The 22,303-nt window shown below is 41.8% G+C and overlaps 2 protein-coding genes across 2 annotated transcripts; both read left to right on the top strand.

The window, feature by feature from the left end:
• LOC8055739 (mannosyl-oligosaccharide 1,2-alpha-mannosidase MNS3) lies at positions 629–4,445 on the top strand. The gene is made up of 6 exons (XM_002440737.2): positions 629–957; positions 1,849–2,798; positions 2,925–3,186; positions 3,309–3,506; positions 3,634–3,782; positions 3,863–4,445. The coding sequence occupies exons 1-6, from the start codon at positions 859–861 to the stop codon at positions 4,131–4,133; spliced, it is 1,929 nt and encodes a 642-aa protein (XP_002440782.1). The 5' UTR covers positions 629–858; the 3' UTR covers positions 4,134–4,445.
• Positions 12,303–17,398, top strand: LOC110430054 (gibberellin 2-beta-dioxygenase 1-like). Its single transcript, XM_021446914.1, has 3 exons — positions 12,303–12,906; positions 15,790–16,162; positions 16,873–17,398. The coding sequence occupies exons 1-3, from the start codon at positions 12,437–12,439 to the stop codon at positions 17,140–17,142; spliced, it is 1,113 nt and encodes a 370-aa protein (XP_021302589.1). The 5' UTR covers positions 12,303–12,436; the 3' UTR covers positions 17,143–17,398.

Raw genomic sequence — 22,303 nt, 5'->3', positions numbered from 1 at the left:
GGCATGCCACAGCTATCGCGACTACAGCCCTGTCGTTATTGCCGCATGCACGCCATGAAAACGACGAACCCACCCACACATGCCCATCCACACGTGGTCCACCTTGCGCCTACCACCACACGCGCGCTCTACCACCGCTGCTTCCTAGAACGAGCAGTGCCGCCAGCATGGCTCCTGATCAGGCACATACCTTATGCCTACTATGATGGTGGTAGTGGTGCCCCTCCCATGTGGTCGCTATGAGTGAGCCTAGCCTCTTCTCGTCGGATCTGGGGAAGATGAGGTGAAGTAGACAATGCAATTTCGCTTCTTTGTAGATAGCGCGATCTTCTTTTCTCCACGGTCATGGCATGTACAAGCTTAGCGAGGGTCGTCATGTGCTAGAACCTAGGAAACCGTGCCCAGTGATCGTGCACGCAGGTGGCTCTAAGCTCTATCATTATCGACTCCAAACTCTACCGTTACTATATTATAGATACAAGATAATTCTATCTATATGCACATTCTATCAAACATGATCTAAACTCGATCAGGCTCAAGAGAAACAAGAAATCAAACGATACAAACAAAATATGTTCGCTTGAACTTATCTAGAAAATCTGATATTTTTCTCTCCTAATAACGACACAAATCAAACGCCCAAAGTAAATTACGACGGTAAGCAAACGAAACAGGGAGCCGGACATCCAACCGGATCCGCAACGGGCTTCTCCGTCGGTCGCGGTCTTCTCCCGTCCGCACGGCGTCCAGCTCCCGTCCCACTCCCCACCCGGATCTCGCGCGCGACGCAGCGCAGGCGAACCCCGCCTCCTTCCAGAAGCCTCTAGAAGGCCCCTTCCTCACCCCGCTCCCGCGCGGATGAGCGGCACCTCGGGGCCCCTCCCCTACTCGATGCGCGATGTGGGCGCTGGCGGCGCCTACAACAACGCCAAGTTCCGCCACCGGTCTCGACTCAAGGTGCGGCGCCTCCCTTCCCGACCCAAGCCCTCATTGTTTACAAAAAAATATATATATGCTGACTTTTCCTAATAAGGCTAGAGTTAGCTCTAGTTTGGTGTGTAGCTTGATCTCCGTGGAGAACTGGAGTTTACGGCCGTGAGTCGATTCATAGAGTGGAGTGATTTGGTCGATTTTCGGTAATTCGGTTGGGCTGTGTCTGGTTTCAGTTGGAATGAGGGATCCCTGGCCTCGGATCTGCGGGTCTAGTCACTGTTGAATTTGCTATGGTTAATTGTTTTGTGGCGCTGCTACTCTATGTTGTTTCGATCTGCTTGAGCTCATTCACTGGATCAAATGGTAGCTTTGGCCTGGAGTGGTTTATTTCGTCAGTGGCTAGTTTGGTCTCATATGATTGCTGCAGCTCTCGCGCCTAATCACGGTCATTCTAATTAGTCCGAAGGATCATGCTCACACACTCATTAATGAAGTACTCCCTCCATTCCAAATTATAAAGACATTTTGGTTTTTCTATAGATACATTACTTTTACTATGTATCTAGACATAATGTATATCTTAGTGCAGAGCAATACCAATGTATCTAGAAAAGGAAAAACGTCTTATAATTTGGAATGGAGGGAGTACTAATTAGAATGACCATTATCCTTTGGATGATATGTTTGAGTGCTGTTTGTCTTAAACTTATCTGTGGACTGGAATACTATTTTTCATGTCTGCGAAAGAACTATAGTAATTTGACTATATTTGTTTATCCTGTTTGATGAGGAGCGAGATCTGTTTATATCAGTTATTTTTTGTTTCTTACACTATGAAACTTTATTCAAGGCTGTTGTGATCTCATTAGTTCTTATTATTCCCTAAGGCCGAAGCCCTTTTTTTCTCCTATGTAGATAGTTCTACAGTCCTTGGCTACTAACAGCAGCAAATACCGTTGTGGAAAGTTCACTGTTGGTAAATTCTTGAGTCTGTTGATGGTTTCTGGCTTATTGTACTTATTTCTGCACAAAGGCTCAGAGGGTATTGTATCCAGTGAGCTACATGGCAAAGAAGTACAGAATAAAAACGTCAGGAGAGCTCCCAATATACGCAGATTCTGGAGAAAACCACCAAGGCTGCCCCCACGCCTCCCTCCAAATGAAATCTACAAAAATAATTCTCTGCTTCAGCAGTCTCCATCTGAGTGGACATCCAGGCAGAAGAAAGTTAAAGAAGCATTTGAACATGCATGGTCCGGTTACCAAAAGTATGCAATGGGTTATGATGAGCTTATGCCTCTGAGCCACAGAGGCACAGATGGGTTAGGTGGTCTAGGAGCTACTATTGTGGATTCTCTGGACACTGCGATAATAATGGGTGCTGATGATGTTGTTTCTGAAGCATCAAAATGGATTGAAGACAACCTAATGCAAAGAATCAGTGAGAAAGGGCAGGTTAACTTATTCGAGACTACCATCCGTGTCTTGGGAGGGCTTCTTAGTGCATACCATTTGAGTGGTGGTCATCATCCAGGGGCAGGTGACTCCGGAGTACCAGTAACATATAAAAAGGCTAATCCAGAGCGACTTTTGGAAGTTTCAAAGGATTTAGCCGACAGGTTATTATTGGCTTTTACATCAAGCCCAACAGCTATACCTTTAAGTGATGTTATACTTCGTGACCACACTGCACATGCAGCCCCTGATGGCTTAAGCAGCACTTCAGAGGCTTCAACGTTGCAACTAGAGTTCAGTTACCTCAGCAAAGTATCAGGGGATCCTAAGTATGACAGGGAAGCAATGAAGGTGTTAGAGCATATGCATACACTCCCAAAGGTGGAGGGTCTGGTGCCTATTTACATCAAGTATGCCTGTTCTACCCTTGTATGTTTTTCAAATAATTCATCATAATGCCATTACATTGGATTGTCTTCAAACACATCAAGTTTTAAAGGAAATCTATATATTCTCATTTTTCACTTTATATGCAGCCCCTCCTCTGGTCAATTTAGTGGTGAGAATATTCGATTAGGATCTCGAGGGGACAGTTATTATGAGTATCTGCTAAAAGTGTGGGTTCAGCAAGAGGAATATCGTGACAGTAGTTTGAAGTATCTATTTGAAATGTATACTGAAGCAATGAGAGGGGTCAAGCATCTTCTTGTTCGGAAAACTGTTCCAAATGGGTTGGTATTTGTTGGGGAACTTCCATCTGGACAAAATGGTGGGTTTAGTCCTAAAATGGATCACCTGGTATGCAGCTGTCGCTTAGCATCTGTTTTCTTGCACTCAGATTCTTATAGTCTCTTCTTTATCTGGCCAAGATTTTGCGACCTTCTAATGTTGTGGTAGCACTGAATGTCTTCATATTGCAGGTGTGTTTTCTTCCTGGTACCCTTGCTCTTGGTGCAACTAAAGGTATCACAAAGAGAAAAGCTCTTGAAAGTAACTTGTTAACTGATGAAGATAAAGAAAATCTCCAGCTTGCTGAAGATCTTGCCAAAACATGTGTTGAGATGTACTTTGTGACCTCTACCGGCCTTGCTCCTGAAATAGCTTATTTCCACATTGAGGTAAACGGTTTGCTGAGTCACTATGCATCCTAATATACTCCTGACTTTGGTCAATTACCTTATATTTAATGTTGTTTCAATATTTTGATTTTGCGTATGAATAACTTATGATATTGGGTTTCTACAGGGTGATACAGAAGGGGGGCCTGATGGTGGGAATAAAAGCTCCAAGTATATCAATGATATCATAATAAAACCACTTGACCGTCACAATCTTCTACGCCCAGAGACTGTGGAATCACTATTTGTTTTGTATAGAATCACAGAGGATCCCAAGTAAGATTTTGGTGACTGCCTACTTTTCAGTTTGCATCAGTCACTGTTTGCTAATATTTTTCTTCATTTTCCACGAACAGGTATAGGGAGTGGGGTTGGCAGATCTTTCAGGCTTTTGAGAAGTACACAAAAGTTGATTCTGGTGGTTACACATCATTGGATGATGTCACAAGCCTACCTCCTTCTACAAGAGATAAAATGGAAACTTTCTTCCTTGGAGAAACATTGAAGTATTTGTATTTGCTGTTTGATGAAAACAATACCCTTCCCCTAGATAAGTATGTATTCAATACAGAGGCCCATCCTCTTCCAGTTATGCGGTCTGCAGAACGGGCTTCACATTCTGTGTAGTTTCCCAAGATTATAGCTGTTGTACTATGGTGAGAAGTACAGATCTGTGACAAATATACTTCACAACATAGTTGGAGGAATGAGAAATTGAGAATCCCTTGCGTGACCTGTTCTTGGAGGCAAACTCATGATTCTGGAAACGTCATGCTTGATTTGAGGATTTGGGGTTTTTACTTGTATTTATTGGAAGGCCATACAACTTTTGTACTCTGTAGTCTGTACTACCTAACTTGAAATTTTGAAATCAGCTAGCAATTACACCAAGATTTTTATCTTCAAGAATTGTATGATCATGCGTCAGCCATTCGTTCTTGTCCTTCAGTGTTCCACGAAATTGCTTCATGTAGCTGGTAAGTACTAGCAGTATCCTTGTCATCTCCAGTAATTGCTAATACATTACTCATCTCTTCTTGAGGCTGCCCCAGTGTTATCATAATGTGGGATATTGCAAGTAAATTTCCTTAATCTCAAGATTAACTAAGAACCTTTCTTTTATAAAATTATCTTATTGCATTGCACTAAATTGTCCAGATATTTGACCTTATTTTAAGAATTATATCTCAGAGTGCTTGCATTAGTTGTAATTAGAACCATTTCACTGTTTTTTTACGCTTTAGCCATGGTTAAATGGTAAAGTATTGCTTTTTAGATTCAGCACTTAAAATTTTAGCCACCGAGTGGTGAAGTGTCTCTCAGTTAGCTAAATGGTGACTAGTCTTTTGAGGGCCTGTTTGGTTTACAGGATTTTCAAAGGAATTCTAAAGGAACCAGATTCCTATAGTTTAAAACACTGTAGCAGTGTTTGGAATGAAGGATTCACAAGTTCCTTTCCAAAGGAAAAATTCCTGCGCATGTACATTTTGAAGGAAAGAAAGAATCCACTTCTAGCTCTTGGTTTCAATTCCTTCACGAAGTCCAAGGCTCATGCACACTAATACTCACTTTCTGTTCTTGGCTTTTATGGAGATACACAGCCAAGTACTCATTTCTATGTTGTTTATATTCCTTTGTTCCAAACACCAAATCCTCTAGAATTCCTACGTTTTTCTTTCCTCTGTTATACACATGTATTCCTTTCCTATTCCTGTGTTTTTCCCTATTCCTCTGTTTTGTATTCCTTCGTTCCAAACAGGCCCTCTGCATGCAGTCAAGGAATGTCTGGCATTTGACTTCATCGATTAAACAAATAAGGTGAATCATTTGACATCTTTATGTCAGTGTATTCCAGTAGCTCAGTCGGTTATAGATGAACCGTTCGATATTACTTATTTTGTGTAGATGGCATATTTTATCCTTGTAACAAAGAGTGTCTGTAGGAGCTAGCAGTTCTATTTATGTAAGATGATTTGTTTACCAACTGTTTGAAGAATCTGTTCATGCAGATATGTTCTATTTATGAAAGATGATTTTTTACTGATTGTTCGAAGAATCTGTTGATGCAGATATGTTCTATTTATGAAAGATGATTTTTTTACCTATTGTTTGAAGAATCTGATGCAGACATTCATTTTTCTTTTTTATTGTTTTAATTTGCTTCAGTATAATTTCCCCCTTTTCATCCTAATTAATTTTTTCTGGCAAATTGGCTTGTCTGGAAATGATTGCCTTGCTATCGTCTTTTTAATTGATTTGTGTAATTCCTTGAGATGAATAGATGATCATCTGTTGTACAAATTTTGCTTTTCCTCTTGACCCTCGTTTTTCTGATAAAATGCCATTGAAACTACGGGTTGGTTTCTCCATCACCTTGAGCGTCTTCTGACTGAAGCACATTACATTATCTATCAAAGTTGTTCCATGAGCTTAATAATGATACATTGTGACATGATGGTATGAAATCAAGGAAATAGAAGGGGAAAGTCTATAAACTTGTTCCATATCATTTTTTCTTTGCTGAATGGTATTCCTTACAAGTTAAACTAGCTGTGCTCGTATTGGATTAAATGATTATGTGTGCTACTTCACCTGGCATGAACTGGACTTTGTAACTGATGCATGTCCTATTTTAGATTTGTTGATACTTGATTGTGCTAACATTACCAGTTTATGTCAAAAGTTTCATGTATTTGGGTGGATGAACCCCCTAATTGTATTATTCCTCTTTTATCAAATGATGTAACAATGTTCTCAGATGAATAAAGCTTGGCGGATGGATTTTCAAAAAAAAAAACAGTTTATTCTGGTGTACATGTTTACGATCATGGCAAGTGACAACCAAATCAATGACGCTGCAACTAGCAGTGTAGATTCTTCATTCTAGAGCATGCACAATGGAGAAGTTTCAAAGTGACGGATTTATATTATTTATTTGCCTTACGTACTCCATGGAAACAATATGGTCTTTTCTTTTGTTTGATGGGAAATACTCCCTCCTTTCAAAAGTCTCCAGCGTATTAGCAATTTTTTTTTTCAAAAGTCTCCGTCGTTTAAGTCCGGGACCATGCCCTCACGACGTTCCGAGGCGCCCACCTGGCTCCTCGTACGCGTGTGCATTCACTGCTGCGCCGTTGCCTGTCACTGGCCCTATTGTTTCTTCCAGTTTAGACTGTCTCCAACCGTCTGCACCTAAATTGGAGAGACATTTATCTCTTTGGGTCTCCCACGCACAAAGGTTAGAGACCCAAAAACTTTTTATCTCCAACAGCCAGACGCAAAAGAGCCACACGCAACGCCGCCCAGCCAAGCGTCGCCTACCTCGCCACGTCGGGCTGCTCCTCGCCGGCTGTGCGTCGTAGATCTGGCGAGCCCCGAGCTCGATCCGGTGAGCCCGAGCTCGATTTGACCATGCTGTCCTCGAGGCCACCCTCTGTTCGTCGTCGTCGTCGTTCGCGGGCCGTGGGTTCGCCTTACTGAGCCGGTTGTGCCCCGCCATGGCCTCCAATGCCCTGCTACGGCCTCCTTCGCTGGCTTTGGCTCCGACTCTGGCTCGAGCCGCTGTGGATCCACGGTGAGCCTTACTGTCTTCTTCTTCCCCATCCAGTCGCCCCAGCGACCTCTGCCTCCAAAGATTTGCGTCTAAGAGAGAGAAGGACACAAAATTGGGTCTCCTCTCATAGTGGACGCAAAATGGGTCATTTGTTTGCCTCTTCTGTTGGAGGGCCTTTTTTACCTGTGAATCACTCATTTTGGGTATAGGTTGCAAGATGCATAACCTGTTTGAGATAGCCTTAGAATGCAAACCTTTATGGGAGGGCGGGGTTGTGTACGTGAGTGCAGGTGTGTGGTCTTGAGCGCGCTAACGGCGTTTTCAGCGGTGTTTACTCGGGCAAATGATGGGATGCTGGGCATTAAGACGTGCATGGCGATTAAATGAAAATCGGCACTTGTGGCTGTCACTGCGTACAGGGCTTAAACGACGAAGACTTTTGAAAAGAGGCAGTACCAAAGTGCCAAAAGTTGAAATTCACACCCGTGAGAGTTACACATATCTCAATTATGGAGCACTCCCTTGTATGACCAGATGAGCAAGAGTTGTACCATAACTTGGAATGAGGTTTCTCTACATTGGACTTTTTTGATTTCACTATGCCTTGTTCGGTTCCATAGGATTCGTTGCAGCCCTTGAATAGTTTCGGGCCAGGATCAAGTGGATCCACTTCCTCCACTTATTCTTCCACTTGGGCTAGAAACTGATCCGAATGACAGAAGGTCCGGTTTTATTCCATGCTACGGAGACTAAGAAAAAAGAAGTCAGTTTTGGTTTCGGACCAATTTTCATTCTAAGTCGATCTGAAACGAATACATTTTAGTTTTCATCTGGATTGAAAATAGGCTGCAATAATCACCTGAAATGGGCCCGAAAACCATGTCAATCCGGTAGAAATGACGGCCTACAGGAGGAGGCTTGACAGATGGGATCGAAACTTATTGGAACGAGGTTCCTCTGTACTCGAATCATGGTGACTTTATCACTGAGGTGGATCGGCTCTGGATCTTACACAAGTGACAAAGTCACCATGACATCAACTGCATAGAAGATACCATAGAAGTCATAAACTCTCACAATGGCATCGACTATAACTTGTTGGGCATTGGAAGGCGCCATAATATAAGCAAGTCAGGTATTTCATACTCCCATCACAGAACAGAGACGTACCGTGAGCATTGCTATGTTTCTTATCAATGCAAATGTATGTCCCGATGACCAACTCGTATTCCCGTTTCTCGTAAAGCTGCAAATCCATTGCATTTTCCATAAAAAAAGGTTGGAAGATTATTAATTCACGAGTGAAGTCTGATTCGCTCCCCCCCTCCCCCGCCACGCCCCACACACACTCACTCACTCACTCCTGGCTCCATAACTATAACTATTTAAAAATGGTTTTCATGGTGGTTTAGCTAAATGCAGACTCTATCATAGAGTCCAAAGTTATTTATTACCTCGAACAATGTGGACTTAGAGTCTAAATAAGACTTGGAGTCTTATATTTTCTACCTCTTTCTTCAATAAATATGTTGTCACATCAGCAAAATACCATAAATAATATGTAATTAATTGTCTTGGACTCTATGATAGAGTCTTGCATTGTGAGTGTCCTGCACCGCATGCCTCTGTTTTTTAGGCATGCCATCTTTTATTAATATTGACACCCTAAATTATATTAAATGAAAACATTTTCAGTTTGGTAGTTTCTAGATCTTGTCAAGCACTAAAAATTTAATATAGAGTGTGTCAGAGGTCACTTGAAAAAAATTGAATTTTATAATCAAGGAACTTTAAAACAAAGATTTGCTCTAACGATCTCAAACAAAAAAAATACCGATCATAAAGTAAATCATCACAATGAGATCAACAAATTTGCTATAGACCGTACTGATGTTCAAGGTTGTTTGCAAAATTCAAATAATCTGAATTTCAAAATCTGAGAACTTACAATAAATATTTGAATTTCTGAATGATCACAGGTAAAAATGTTGTGAAGTATAGTCTATAGAGTAATGGATAACATTGAGGTCTACGGCTTGTTATAGACCATGTTAACATTGAAGGTAGTTTGAGAACTCAAAACAAATTTTTTGATGTCTTAATTGTCTTACATAAAAAAATTGCCAACTATAATATTGTAAATCACATAAGTTATAGATCACGTTGAGCTCTACAATTTTAATACAAATCTTCTATTCATATAACTTGGTATGAAATATGATATTTTTATGCAATAGAAAGAAAGAAAGGCACCTAACATGTGGGCTCCATTGCCAAGTGAGCAAAACCAACCAAGAAACAACTTGTTAAGGTGGTAATTTTTTTTGTTTGAAAAGTTAACAACTTGCATGGAATCTAATTTGGAATAGAGAGAGTATGAAACAAGCTTTTTATGAAAAAAAAGTTTTCGATCTGTTGATGTTCTATTTGAATTTATCTGGATCTTGTTCGTTTCTATTCCTATAGTTTTTTTTTGTTAGCTTGTAATCGTTCTTATTATTTAATTGAATTAGGTTTTGCAGTGTTTGAACTGGAGATTGACCAAGATGATCTAGCATGCCTAATCAGTGAATCTCCCGTTGAGATAAGGATGTTCTAAAAAGCATATTAAGAATTTGTTGACACATCCCTAAAATGGTAACCATACATATATGCTACTTAGAGCCTGTTCGCTTCGTATTTTTTTCTGCCAACTAGTAGTCTTTTTTATAATAATAAATCAGTGAACATGCTTCAAGATATAGATGCATTTATTTATATATAAATTATATTATATATACGTGTGTGTGCGCGCGCGCGCCTGGTTTCACAGGGGTTGGAGGATCAAATTCTGAAACAACTCCGTACATAGGTGGAAACCGCGCGCAAGCGACGCAAAATACAACGTGCGCAGCATCAGCATCGGTAGCGCCGCCGGGTGACCAGACAAGCAGATGGAACCGCGCTGGTCGGATGCGGTCCGTTCCATGAGCACTGCCAACGCGGCATCGCCCGCGCCGACCGCGACCCGCAGCGGCCACGTCTCCCACCCACGGCCCACCCACCCACCCACCTCTCTCTCTCTCGCCCCCGCGCGCCGCGGGGGCCGGCCGGCGTGGTGGTGCCTCGCAAGCACCCACCCTGTCGCGTGGCAACGTGCCGCAATTCTTCGTCCACGCGGGGTGCCATACGGTCCGGCAGAGGATGGGCGGCCGATCGAGCAATGCCTCGCTGTCCCGGGCACACGCACGCACGCACGCTCCCGCCAGCCTTTTTTCGCGAGCCGTGGTGGTGGCGCGCGTCCCGGCCGCTATGGACCACGCCGCCAACGCCGACGGCCGACCCGCCTGACTGACTGCCCAGTGCCCACGCGCGCACGCCAGCCGATTCCCCCGGTGGCCTGGCTGGGGACACGCACACGCGGCGAGAGGCCGCGTGGGCGTCCGTCGCGCCGGCTCGGTTTCGTTACGCGGCGTTCGGATCTTGCGCGCGACTTTGGGCCATGGGGGACCCTGCTGAGCCGAGCCGAGCCGAGCCTGAGCTCCAACCGCCAGCCAGCGAGTCTCGCGTTTCTATTTGTGTCTGCCCTGGTCTATTGGCTTGAGTTTATTAGCCTAATCTATCTCAAAAAAGTATATAAATCTTAATTGAGTCAAAGAATTTTTAAGTTTAACTAAGTTTATAAATCATGTTTTTTACATTTGAATCTCTAATCAGGTTTATTATAAAACTATATTTAATAACTAATCTAACTATACTCATTATACGTCATAAACATCAATATGTTTTTATTTGTATTTAGTCAAAATTAAAAATCTTTGACTCCTCGGGAACTAAGATTTACATAGTTTTTGAGATGGAGGGAGTATTTCACAATATTTTTTCTATTATAACAAATTAACGAATAATATTTTTTGTCATGACTTATCGGTCAAATTTGTTGACTAGAAAAATACGTATAGAGATGGGTTTCGCTTTGCTTCGGTTTGGGGCTCGTTCGGTCGCTGCTACAGTTGATTTGAAGCTCCAACCCTCAATTTTATCTGCTCATCACTCGTGACTCATCACTCAGCCAGCAAATATCTCCGCTTTGTATCCATCCTTTACCTCACCAGATGGATCCTTACCCCTTAGAGAACTTCCCGCAATTCGATTGCCTTAATACCTGCTAGCTGATTGCAATGGATTAACTTTAAAACTCCAGCTCCATCTCCACTGTGAACCTCTTGCTCTCACTCTCATCGGCACTGGTCCGGACAACAGCTCCACAGCTGAAAAAGTCCAACAGTGAAAAGGCAAATTCCCAGATTTTTTTTTATGAAACTAGAGATTTATTCATGAAAAAGGTAAGAGTAACAAAACGGAAACAGAACTACAAGATACAAAGAAGTAGGGCTAGAACAACAAGCTAGCACCAGCAAACATGGGAAGGGGATCAGAAAACAAAGAAAGAAACAAAGAAAATAAAACTAAAGGAGATGACTAGATTATTTCTAAGTAGTGCACCCGTTGATCGAAGAGGAGTGACAGACTTGATTTTACACGTAGTTCAACTAGTTTTACTTCTTTGAAAAAGAAAACCCTGCAATTATGTAGATTCATCTTATTGTTATTGAAGATTATATCATTTCTTGCTTTTCAAATTGTCCAAGCCATTAGAATAAAGGCTACTATAAAGAATTGAGAATTTAACCGGATGTTAAAAGCAACACAATTCTCTATGATCCCAATATTATCAGAGACTATCAAGTTTATCATTCCCCAACATTATGGTGCAAAAAGGGCAGTGAAGAAAAAGATGATCAACTGACTCTTCCACTCCCTGTCCATAAAATTCATAGTTATAAGATTCCAAGATCATATGTTGTCTTCTCAGAATATTTCTTATGCTAAGTCTGTCTTTGAGTAAGAGCCAGCAAAAGACCTTGTATTTCGATCGACAAAAACTTCTCCATATCCATCTACTAGTTGTTTGGTCTGGCTGATGGTGACCAATCCTTCTTCTGTAAAAATTCCCAGAATTCCACCACTCGATCGACAAATCACAAGGTAGATTAGGCATGCAAGATATTCATTCATACAACTGCGTGGCTGAACAGTGCATTGTATCCTATACAGTACCGCAGATCAGAAGCAGGCGACTGTCGGAAATCTGAAACAGTATGATACACCTCTGACCGCTGTGCTCTCTTATCCATGCCTATATAAACAGAGGCCACCTCCTCCATTCCGCCCCATCCAAGATTTTCTCTCGATCGAGCTCGACCAAAACCATTCCCCCCCCCCCCCCCCCCCCCCCCTCGCTCTCTCTCTCTCTCTCTCTGCTTCCCTCCTCTGTTTCGACGTACGTACATTCCCAGTGCAGCTGCAGCGCCAGTCTGTAACCATAACCATAACCATGGTGGTCCTCACCAAGGGCGAGCTGGAGCAGATCACGCTCCCGGCCGTGCAACGCGCGGCGCCGCCGCTGGCCTTCGTGCCGGAGGTCGACCTGTCCGCGGCGGCGGCGTCCGTCGCCGCCCGGTCGGCGGCCGCGCGCGCGGTGGCCAAGGCGTGCGAGGACCACGGGTTCTTCAAGGTGACGGGCCACGGCGTGCCGGCGCCGCTCCTGGCGCGCCTCGAGGCCGCCGCCGCCGCCTTCTTCGCGCTCCCGCAGCGGGACAAGGACAAGGCCGCGGCCGCCGCTGTTGGCGGGAGCCCGCCGTTTGGGTACGCCAGCAAGCGGATTGGCGGCAACGGCGATCTCGGCTGGGTTGAGTACCTCCTGCTTGGCGTCACCCCCGCCGGCGCCGCCGCTGCACCCTCGGCGTTGTCCGCCGCGCCAGTGTCGTCTGCGTCCGAGGGCGCCGCGCCATCCTGTTGTTTCCGGTGAGTTTTCATCACTCTTTAGTTGGTAGTAAAATCAAATTCTGCAGTGTCATGGCCATGGCGCATTGCTTGGCGCCAACAAGAGCAAGAGCGCAGTCTCTGCTTGTGGGTCCAGCCGTCCGTACAGACTTACTAGATCAGCGGTTGCTATAATCGCATAAATTTACACATGCTTTGTTATACGTGGGCACTATTCCTTTATGAATGAGTGCAATTATGCTCATTGTCTATTTCTTTAGGCAAATATATGATGACCTCTATCAATAGAAAATGCCGTAACGGCAAATAGCAAAGCAAGCAAAGTGTAAAACTTGTATCACATTGTGGATACAACATTCGGTAAATACGTATGATTGTTCAGAAAATACTACCAATTCAGTAGTTCAAACGGGAAATGTGATGTAGGACGCCACATTTCTCAAAAAGAAAAAGAAAAATCCGACCATCGATTTCACGAAGCGTGCCATAAAAGCAGAGACATGGATTGGGAGAGGTGACACACAAACAACATGCGGCGAACACTACACGCTTAGCTGGTTTAACCATCTTCAAGCTTCAGCAATTTGGACTCGTCTCTATTAGGCCTTGTTTAGTTCCAAAAAATTTTACAAAATCAACACTGTAGCACTTTCGTTTGTATTTGACAAAAATTATCCAATTATAGACTAAATAGGCTCAAAAGATTCGTCTCGTCAATTTCGACCAAGCTGTGCAATTAGTTTTTATTTTCATCTATATTTAATACTCTATGCATGCGTCTAAAGATTCGATGTGACGAGGAATCTGAAAAGTTTTGCAAAATTTTTTGAGAAGTAAACAAGGCCTTAGAGTTATTATATATTTTGTTATAGGAGTATGATCCGTACATCTTTCCCCGATGACAGCTTAGGTTAATTGTAGCACTCGAAGTACAAACCAAATCGGCCGAGTGGGTGCATTGTGGGGTGGTATTTGTAGCAGAGCTAAGTATATAGAGGAACTTAAACTGTAGTTACATGTATGGTGGCTTTTATAATTTTCCCTTCTCCATGGGCCAGCAACACCCAAAAATAAAAACAGGTGATGTGGCGAGAAACCCTTAGATGGTGCAATCTAGTGTCCCATCGTGAGAAACTCGAATCCATCCGTCTATCCGAGGCCTTGTTTAGTTAAAAAAAAAATTTGCAAAATTTTTCAGATTCCCCGTCACATTGAATTTTTAGACGTATGCATGAAGTATCTATTAAATATAGACGAAAATAAAAACTAATTACACAGTTTGGTCGGAATTTTATACGTATGCATGAAGTATCTATTAAATATAGACGAAAATAAAAACTAATTACACAGTTTGGTCGGAATTGACGAGACGAATCTTTTGAGCCTAGTTAGTCTATGATTGGACAATATTTGTCAAATACAAACGGAATTGGTACTATTCACATTTTACAAAATATTTTGGAACTAAACAAGGCCCGAGAGTAACGCCTTGCATCAAAAAACCAAAAACTTTTAAAGATTTTCCGTCATATTAAATGTTGCAATACATGCATGAAGCATTAAATATAGATAAAAGCAAAAATTATACAGTTTATCTGTAAATTATGAGACAATTTTTTAAACCTTTCTATGATTAAAAAATATTTATCAAATAAAAATAAAATTATTACATTATCAAAATCTAAAAACTTTTTAAATCTAAACAAAACCTAAACCTAACGATATGCTTTGAAACGAAGGGAAATGGCCGTAGACAGAGTTTGTCTGCATAAACATAGAACGGACAGTAGTACAATACAACTATCTGGTGTCCGATGCATGCACCTCGGCGGCCATCACATGACTCATCTCCTGCTCACGGCCGGCAGATCGGCCGCAGGCGTACGTGTCAGCTGGGCCGGCTGCCTCCCTCCATGCTCATCATCCCCCTGCTTTGCTTAGTCACTGTTCCTATCCATTTTCTCCTCTCTCTCTCTCTCTTGCATTGTGAATTGAATCTTCTTTTGTTGTTCTCGTATTATTATGCATGGCTTTTTTGTAAAGTCGAAATAATATACTCCTAACAATAACTTTGAGGTAGCTAGCTGGCCGACCAGATGCATTTCGTGTCGGAAGTGGGCGAGTAGGGCTTTGTTTAGTTCCAAAAAATTTTGGGAAATCGACACTGTAGCACTTTCGTTTGTATTAGACAAATATTGTCCAATCATGGAGTAACTAGGCTCAAAAGATTCGTCTCGTCAATTCCGTCCAAACTGTGTAATTAGTTTTTATTTTCGTCTATGTTAATACTCCATGTATGCGTTTAAAGATTCGATGTGACGAGAAATCTGAAAAATTTTGTAAAATTTTTTAGGAACTAAACAAGGTCTAGCTAGCTAGCAGGAGTGGTAGAATTTGCGTCACGTGTGGTTTGCGCGTCGATAGGAGTCCGGGTGCACGTGTGCAGCCCCTACCCAACCGTGTGCCCTACTCCGAGCTGGCATGAATTTGATGATCGAGAGCCTTTTCTGCCGACTTCTTCATCTCATGTCCAATCGTCTCTGCATCCATTCCAGCTTTTGTTTAGTTCACCCTAAAAATTAAAAACTTTTCAAAATTTTTTGTCACATCAAATTTTAGGTATATACATGAAACATTAAATATAGATAAAAATAAAAACTAATTACACAGTTTATATATAAATTTTGAGATGAATCATTTGAGTGTAATTTTAATCTATAATTAAACAATATTTACTAAATAAAAATGAAAATGTTATAGTAGCGAAAACAAAAAAAGAATTCAGAACAAAACAAGACCAGTACCGTACCACCTGCTCAACGTGGCAAGCAAATGTGAAACTCATGCTGTCTCGCTTTTGTGTTCTGCCTGCGTCCTAACAACGTTTCGTTCGTATACGTGCAGTGATGTTCTGGACGAGTACATCGCGGCGGTGCGACGCATGACGTGCACGGTGCTGGAGCTGATGGCGCAAGGCCTGGGCCTGGACGACGACACGGCCGTGTTCAGCAGGCTGGTGCTGGACCGGGACAGCGACTCCATGCTGAGGGTGAACCACTACCCGCCGCGGCCCGAGACCGCCGCCGCCGCCGGCGAGCCGGCGGAGGTGAGGCGGCCGCGGCTGACGGGGTTCGGCGAGCACACCGACCCGCAGATCATCTCCGTGCTCCGGTCCAACGACACGGCCGGGCTGGAGATCTCGCTCCGGGATGGCTCCTGGGTCTCCGTCCCCTCCGACACCCAATCCTTCTTCGTCAACGTCGGCGACGCATTGCAGGTATTGTAGTAGTACGGAGCAGTAGTACTTTAAACTCTGGTTTAATTACATTATTATTTTAGTTGATTAATGACACTTTGAAATGGAAAGCGAGTGCCTAGTTCCCCGACCCGACACATCAAGTCCGTTACCTTTTTTGCGATGCGAAAAAGCTTTGGTACTACAGTACTAGTACCTCTGTAGTCTGTACGGCACGGGGGCGATGCTCGCTCACCTGCTGTCCTTTGCGTTCAGTGTCAATCCGTGTCCAATTGGCTGTGACCTGTGATGTTTGAGGGAATCTTGCTTGGGACTTGTTTAGTTCGCCCAAAAACCAAAAATCTTTTAAGATTTTCTGTAATATCGAATCTTACAGCATATGTATGAAGTATTAAATATAGACAAAAATAAAAACTTATTGTACAGTTTGTCCATAAATTACGAGATGAATCTTTTAAGCCTAGTTAGTTTATGATTGGACAATATTTATTAAATAAAAATAAAAATGCTACAATACCGAAATCCGAAATCTTTTCAGAATTAAACAAGATGCCTTGGTGGCGTTCAAGCAAAAACCTTTTTCTTTCGTGGGAAACCCGTACGGTACTGCTGCAGGTGGGGGGTCGGTGCTTGCCCTATTCATCACAGATGACTGACAGAACAAAACCATGTCCCGCGCACACGGTTACAACACAACAACAATAATGCATGATGTGCATGCATGCACGCAGGTGCTGACGAACGGGCGGTTCCGGAGCGTGCGGCACCGGGTGATGGTGAGCAGCGGGCGGCCGCGGGTGTCGGTCATCTTCTTCGGCGGGCCGCCGCCGCGGGAGCGCCTGGCGCCGCTGCCGGGGCTGGTGGACAGGGAGGGCGGCCGCCGACGGTACAGGGAGTTCACGTGGAGGGAGTACAAGACCTCGGCGTACCGGACCAAGCTCGCCGACAACAGGCTCTGCTACTTCGAGACGACGACCGCCGCCGCCGCCGCGACCAGCTAGCCGCGCTGAGTTTTGAATGTGTCGTCGGCTACCTTTTGATGTGTGTGTAGTGTAGAACGAAATGTTTGCGTGTCGTATAGTTTTCTGTCAATGCAAATTAAAGGCGGCTGGTAAGGTATTGGTCAGTTCGTCGCTTTTATTTGTAGAGAGATTGGTGGAACTGGAACGTGATGCCTCTCGGCGTACTATATAGTTAGGCCGGGGAAATCCCTGGTGTAAGGCCAGTCTCAATGGAGTTTTATTAGAGTTTTATGCACATTAAATATGCTGATGTGGCGCTATATTAATGAAGAGAGAGATGATAAGAGTTTTATGGGAGTAGAGAGAGTTTCATCCCCATGAAACTCTTATGCACTGTTTCTAAAATATTGATGTGTTGTAAACTGTGTCATGAAACTCCTATTGAGGATGGCCTAAGTCTTCCGATCTCATTGCTTATAAAAGCAAGTATTATGGTGGGTCGTAAGGTGGCTAAATGTTGAGGTGAAGAAGAGAAAGAAGGAGAGAGAAGAGAAGCAGGCTGTAAATTTACAGCCAGGTTAGACACAGAAACTAAGAAACTGTGAGAGAGATAAGTGGGCCATGTATTAATAGTGAATAGCTAACTATTGTATGAGTGTGCTAGAAAAAAGGCTACAAGAAATCATATATACAGTCAGCAAGTGGGCTGCATTATTAAAAGTGGGCTGCATTATTAAAATTGCTCTAAGACCAGTCTCAATGCATAGTTTAATGACACAATTACTAAAACTATAAACTAGGTAACCGAGGCACAGGAGTTTCATGGGGATGAAACTCCTCTCTCATCTGATGAAACTCCTTCATTTAATGACCCTGCCAAGTCAGCAATTTTGCTTATGTGGCATCCTATTTAATGTGTATGACACTCTTATGAAACATGCATTGAGACTAGCCTAAAGGAACAAACAACACGTGAACTCTTTGTTACTCCTGTAATAGTAATACAAGGGCGTTTTAAAAAAAATAGTAATACAAGGGGATCCATCTAAATCGCGCGAGGTTGGCTATCACAACACACCTGTTTTACCACAATTTTGTTCGCTTATCTTTATAAGCCGTACTTTTTCTACTAAGCAATAATGTTTTTCTCTTATAATAAATCAGCGAACAATACTTTAAGCCACAACTTTTCAGACAAGCAAACAGTCTAAAAAACAAAAACAGAAATGCTATATTAATGAAGAGAGAGATGATAAGAGTTTTATGGGAGTAGAGAGAGTTTCATCCCCATGCAACTCTTATGCACTGTTTCTAAAATATTGATGTGTTGAAAACTGTGTCATGAAACTCCTATTGAGGATGACCTAAGTCTTCCGATCTCATTGCTTATAAAAGCAAGTATTATGGTGGGTCGTAAGGTGGCTAAATGTTGAGGTGAAGGAGAGAAAGAAGGAGAGAGAAGAGAAGCAGGCTGTAAATTTACAGCCAGGTTAGACACAGAAACTAAGAAACTGTGAGAGAGATAAGTGGGCCATGTATTAATAGTGAATAGCTAACTATTGTATGAGTGTGCTAGAAAAAAGGCTACAAGAAATCATATATACAGTCAGCAAGTGGGCTGCATTATTAAAATTGCTCTAAGACCAGTCTCAATGCATAGTTTAATGACACAATTACCAAAACTATAAACTAGGTAACCGAGGCACAGGAGTTTCATGGGGATGAAACTCCTCTCTCATCTGATGAAACTCCTTCATTTAATGACCCTGCCAAGTCAGCAATTTTGCTTATGTGGCATCCTATTTAATGTGTATGACACTCTTATGAAACATGCATTGAGACTGGCCTTAAGGAACAAACAACACGTGAACTCTTTGTTACTCCTGTAATAGTAATACAAGGGCGTTTTAAAAAAAAATAGTAATACAAGGGGATCCATCTAAATCGCGCGAGGTTGGCTATCACAAGACACCTGTTTTACCACAATTTTTTCTACTAAGCAATAATGTTTTTCTCTTATAATAAATCAGCGAACAATACTTTAAGCCACAACTTTTCAGACAAGCAAACAGTCTAAAAAACAAAAACAGAAATGCTCCAAAAAATCTCAAAATTATCTCAACACCCCCGAACAATTGCAGCGTTGAAATTGCCCCGAAAAAACTCCAACTACAGAGAAGACAAGAATTTCATGTGTCGTAAAGATAGATGGGCCTAATCCATCTTATAAGGTCCAAAAACAGAAGATGCGGTTAAACTTGCTAAGTTCGACTAGATGGGACTAATCCAACTAACCCGAAGTAGTCCGATGAGACTCAGCTCGACATCTTTGGTGAATTTTTTCGCAATTTTTGGATCATGTTTCAATGAACTTCGATTAAGTTTGAATTTCTTCCACTTCAGCCTAAGAGCATCTCAAGAGCGTTCTAAAATTCACTTACTAAACTAATTAATTTATCAAGTAAAAAAAAGTAGGAAAGTATTTTTTTTCTCTACTAGCACATACTTCTGTGATCTAGTATTTTTTATTCAGTAGGTCCATCTAAACAACTTTATGTTTTTTTATTCTTTTTGGCCTGGCCCCGTAAACAACGTTTTTTTTTCTTTTTTTAGGCTAAAAGGAGATGGTGCAAGTCAAGGATAGAAGTCGGTCGACTCATGTAACTAAAAGAAATGTGAAAAAAAGAATTTGTTTTAATACTTTAATTTATTTTTTGTTGATGTAAATTATTTGACGCAATTTATAATTTCATGATATATATTTATATAAATTAATGATTTATTAATTGATATATTGATTTAATTGATAAACATTATTAACTAACCAATCATATTAAATTCTCAGAGGTTTGCACTACCCTCAACATGTACAAGAGTGTCCAGTTCTCATGGCACTCCAATCTATATATAACCATAAACTCTGAAATGGTTCTAACAGCTTCTTATTGTTAATCAATGAATGAGATTACTTGTAAAAAAACTAACTTAATTGATAATATTATATATTTGTTGAATTGAGTAAATATTTGAATAGAAATCTGAATCCAAGATATTCTTTTTATACTTGTATTTGACAAGATTTGTATTCGTATTTGAATCCAAAAATAAATATGGTAACGACGACAACCAGATCTGATTCCATGTGAATCCAATCCGTTTCCATCCCTAATCAGTACATTGCTACATGGACAGTTTAGATTTTGGCACTCAATTTTAGCTTACCAATCGGTCCAAGCACACCATCAATTCTACCTACAAACAATGGCGTAACTAGGGTCTAGGGTTCAGTGTAAGGGTAGTCCATCTACATATAAGACTAGTCTCAATGCATGTTTCATGAGAGTTTCATGCATATTAAATAAGATGTCACATAAGCAAAATTGCTGACTTAGCAGAGTCATTAAATGAAGAAGTTTCATCAGATGAGAGAAAAATTTCATCTCCATGAAACTCATGTGGCTTGGTTATCTAGTTTATAGTCTTGGTAATTTTATCATAAAACTATGCATTGAGACTGGCCTAATAAGCCAAATAATAGTTTCTAAATGCAATCTGCATTGTAGTATAGAACATTTATACTGTAGTTTTAACATTAATTAAAATTCTATGGTGGCCCATAGCACAACGTATCACCATGCTAGCTCAGCCTATGCCTAGAAACTTGGCGATCAACGCGAGCATGGACATTGAAGTCTGAGTTCAGTATTAAGTATGTTTACTCCTCACGTACATGCAAAAGTCCATGCGCAAAACGAGCATGCTTCCAATATTGGAAAAAGTACTATATTTACCGCTCCGAACTTGAGTTTCATGGGCGTAGGGCTAAGGCCTTAGTTTAGTTTGCGAAAATTTTTGACTTTTATAATCATAGTAGTTTCATTTATATTTGATAATTATTATCTAACTATAGATTAACTAGATTTAAAATATTTCGAACTATACAATTAGTTATTTTTTATCTATATTTAATGCTTCATGTATGTATCAAAGATTCGATATGATGAAAAATCTTGAAAATTTGTAAGAACTAAATAAGACCTAGGTATGATGACACGTGACAGAGGGAATTGGGAAGGTTGTTTTAAGGGTATAACCTGGCGTAAAAATGATATGGTCATAAAAGAGGGATAGTCTCCCAAAAAAAACTCACTCTTTCATAGTGTGGTGATGATGATGATTCTTCAATAGTGTCATATAGTAGTTTTCTTAAAAAAAGGACTGCAAGTCATCTATATATATATATATATATATATATATATATATATATTGATTCGATTTTGCTCAACAATGAAGCTGCTCCTAAGGTCGAGACTCGAGAGCCACATGAGAACAAAACTACGTGCAGCTGTGGCCTGTGGGTGCGAGAGAGAACTTTTTATTTTATTGAGTATGAGACAATTGTTAATCAGTATATTACGCTAAATGACGACCATCTAATAAGTACACAAATCGCACCTTCAAAATAAATAAACGAACTGAAAACTGAAAAGAGTATTTTTGTTCGTAAACAAATTAAAAAAACTCGTTTTATCGCTTGGTGGATATTTGATCATGCAATTTGTTTCCTACAATCCAACTACAATCCAAAAGGCTCGAATAGTCCATTTCTATGTTTTGCAACTATGTTCTTTTTTCGTATATATAGGTCCTACATATCGACGCAACACAGCACAAGATTTGTCTCCACGAATTTGCATGCTGCCACGAATTTGTATCATGAAAAAAAAAACTCATGCAGACATTAAGCATCAAGTGAATATAAACAATCCCGTAATCTGCACGAATTTGCTTGTTGTCACGCCGTTCCCCTTTCTGGTAAGATCTCGAGCAGGACGAGAACATAGATTTTGGGTGCGTTTGCGGGGGCGGCCCAGCGGCTCGGCTGCGCCTTTGGGCAGCAACTTACCGTGTTTGTCTCCCTGGCCCATTCTGAAGCCTGGCTTCTGGCAGCCAAAAGCGCCGTCTCCGCCTAACCCTGGGGAAACACCGCTAGGGTTCGTTTCTTCGCAGCCAGGTCGCTTGCGGCGCGCGGCGGACGATTTCGGGGCGCAGGGCGGGCGTCGAGGGTGGCTGGCGGGAGCTCGCGCGGGAAGGTGAAACTTCCGCGCGCGCGTTCTCACCTGGCGAAACCTCTCGGCTATAAGTAGTACCCGCCCTGGCGCTTCTCCTCCTCCCCTTCCGAGCTCAAATCCCTTAACCC

Source organism: Sorghum bicolor, chromosome 9 (assembly GCF_000003195.3).
Source record: "Sorghum bicolor cultivar BTx623 chromosome 9, Sorghum_bicolor_NCBIv3, whole genome shotgun sequence".
NCBI lineage: Eukaryota > Viridiplantae > Streptophyta > Magnoliopsida > Poales > Poaceae > Sorghum > Sorghum bicolor.
The sequence above is the reverse complement of the archived record's forward strand: the minus strand, read 5'-3'. Positions and strand labels throughout refer to the sequence as shown.

Bases quoted from the DNA above. Each gene is read 5' to 3' on its own strand.
- LOC8055739 (XM_002440737.2), top strand. From the start codon at position 859: ATGAGCGGCACCTCGGGGCCCCTCCCCTACTCGATGCGCGATGTGGGC. The intron at 3,507-3,633 runs GTAAACGGTTTG...GGGTTTCTACAG, and splicing joins TAGCTTATTTCCACATTGAG to GGTGATACAGAAGGGGGGCC. The intron at 3,783-3,862 runs GTAAGATTTTGG...TTCCACGAACAG, and splicing joins AGAATCACAGAGGATCCCAA to GTATAGGGAGTGGGGTTGGC.
- LOC110430054 (XM_021446914.1), top strand. From the start codon at position 12,437: ATGGTGGTCCTCACCAAGGGCGAGCTGGAGCAGATCACGCTCCCGGCC. The intron at 12,907-15,789 runs GTGAGTTTTCAT...GTATACGTGCAG, and splicing joins GCGCCATCCTGTTGTTTCCG to TGATGTTCTGGACGAGTACA. The intron at 16,163-16,872 runs GTATTGTAGTAG...GCATGCACGCAG, and splicing joins ACGTCGGCGACGCATTGCAG to GTGCTGACGAACGGGCGGTT.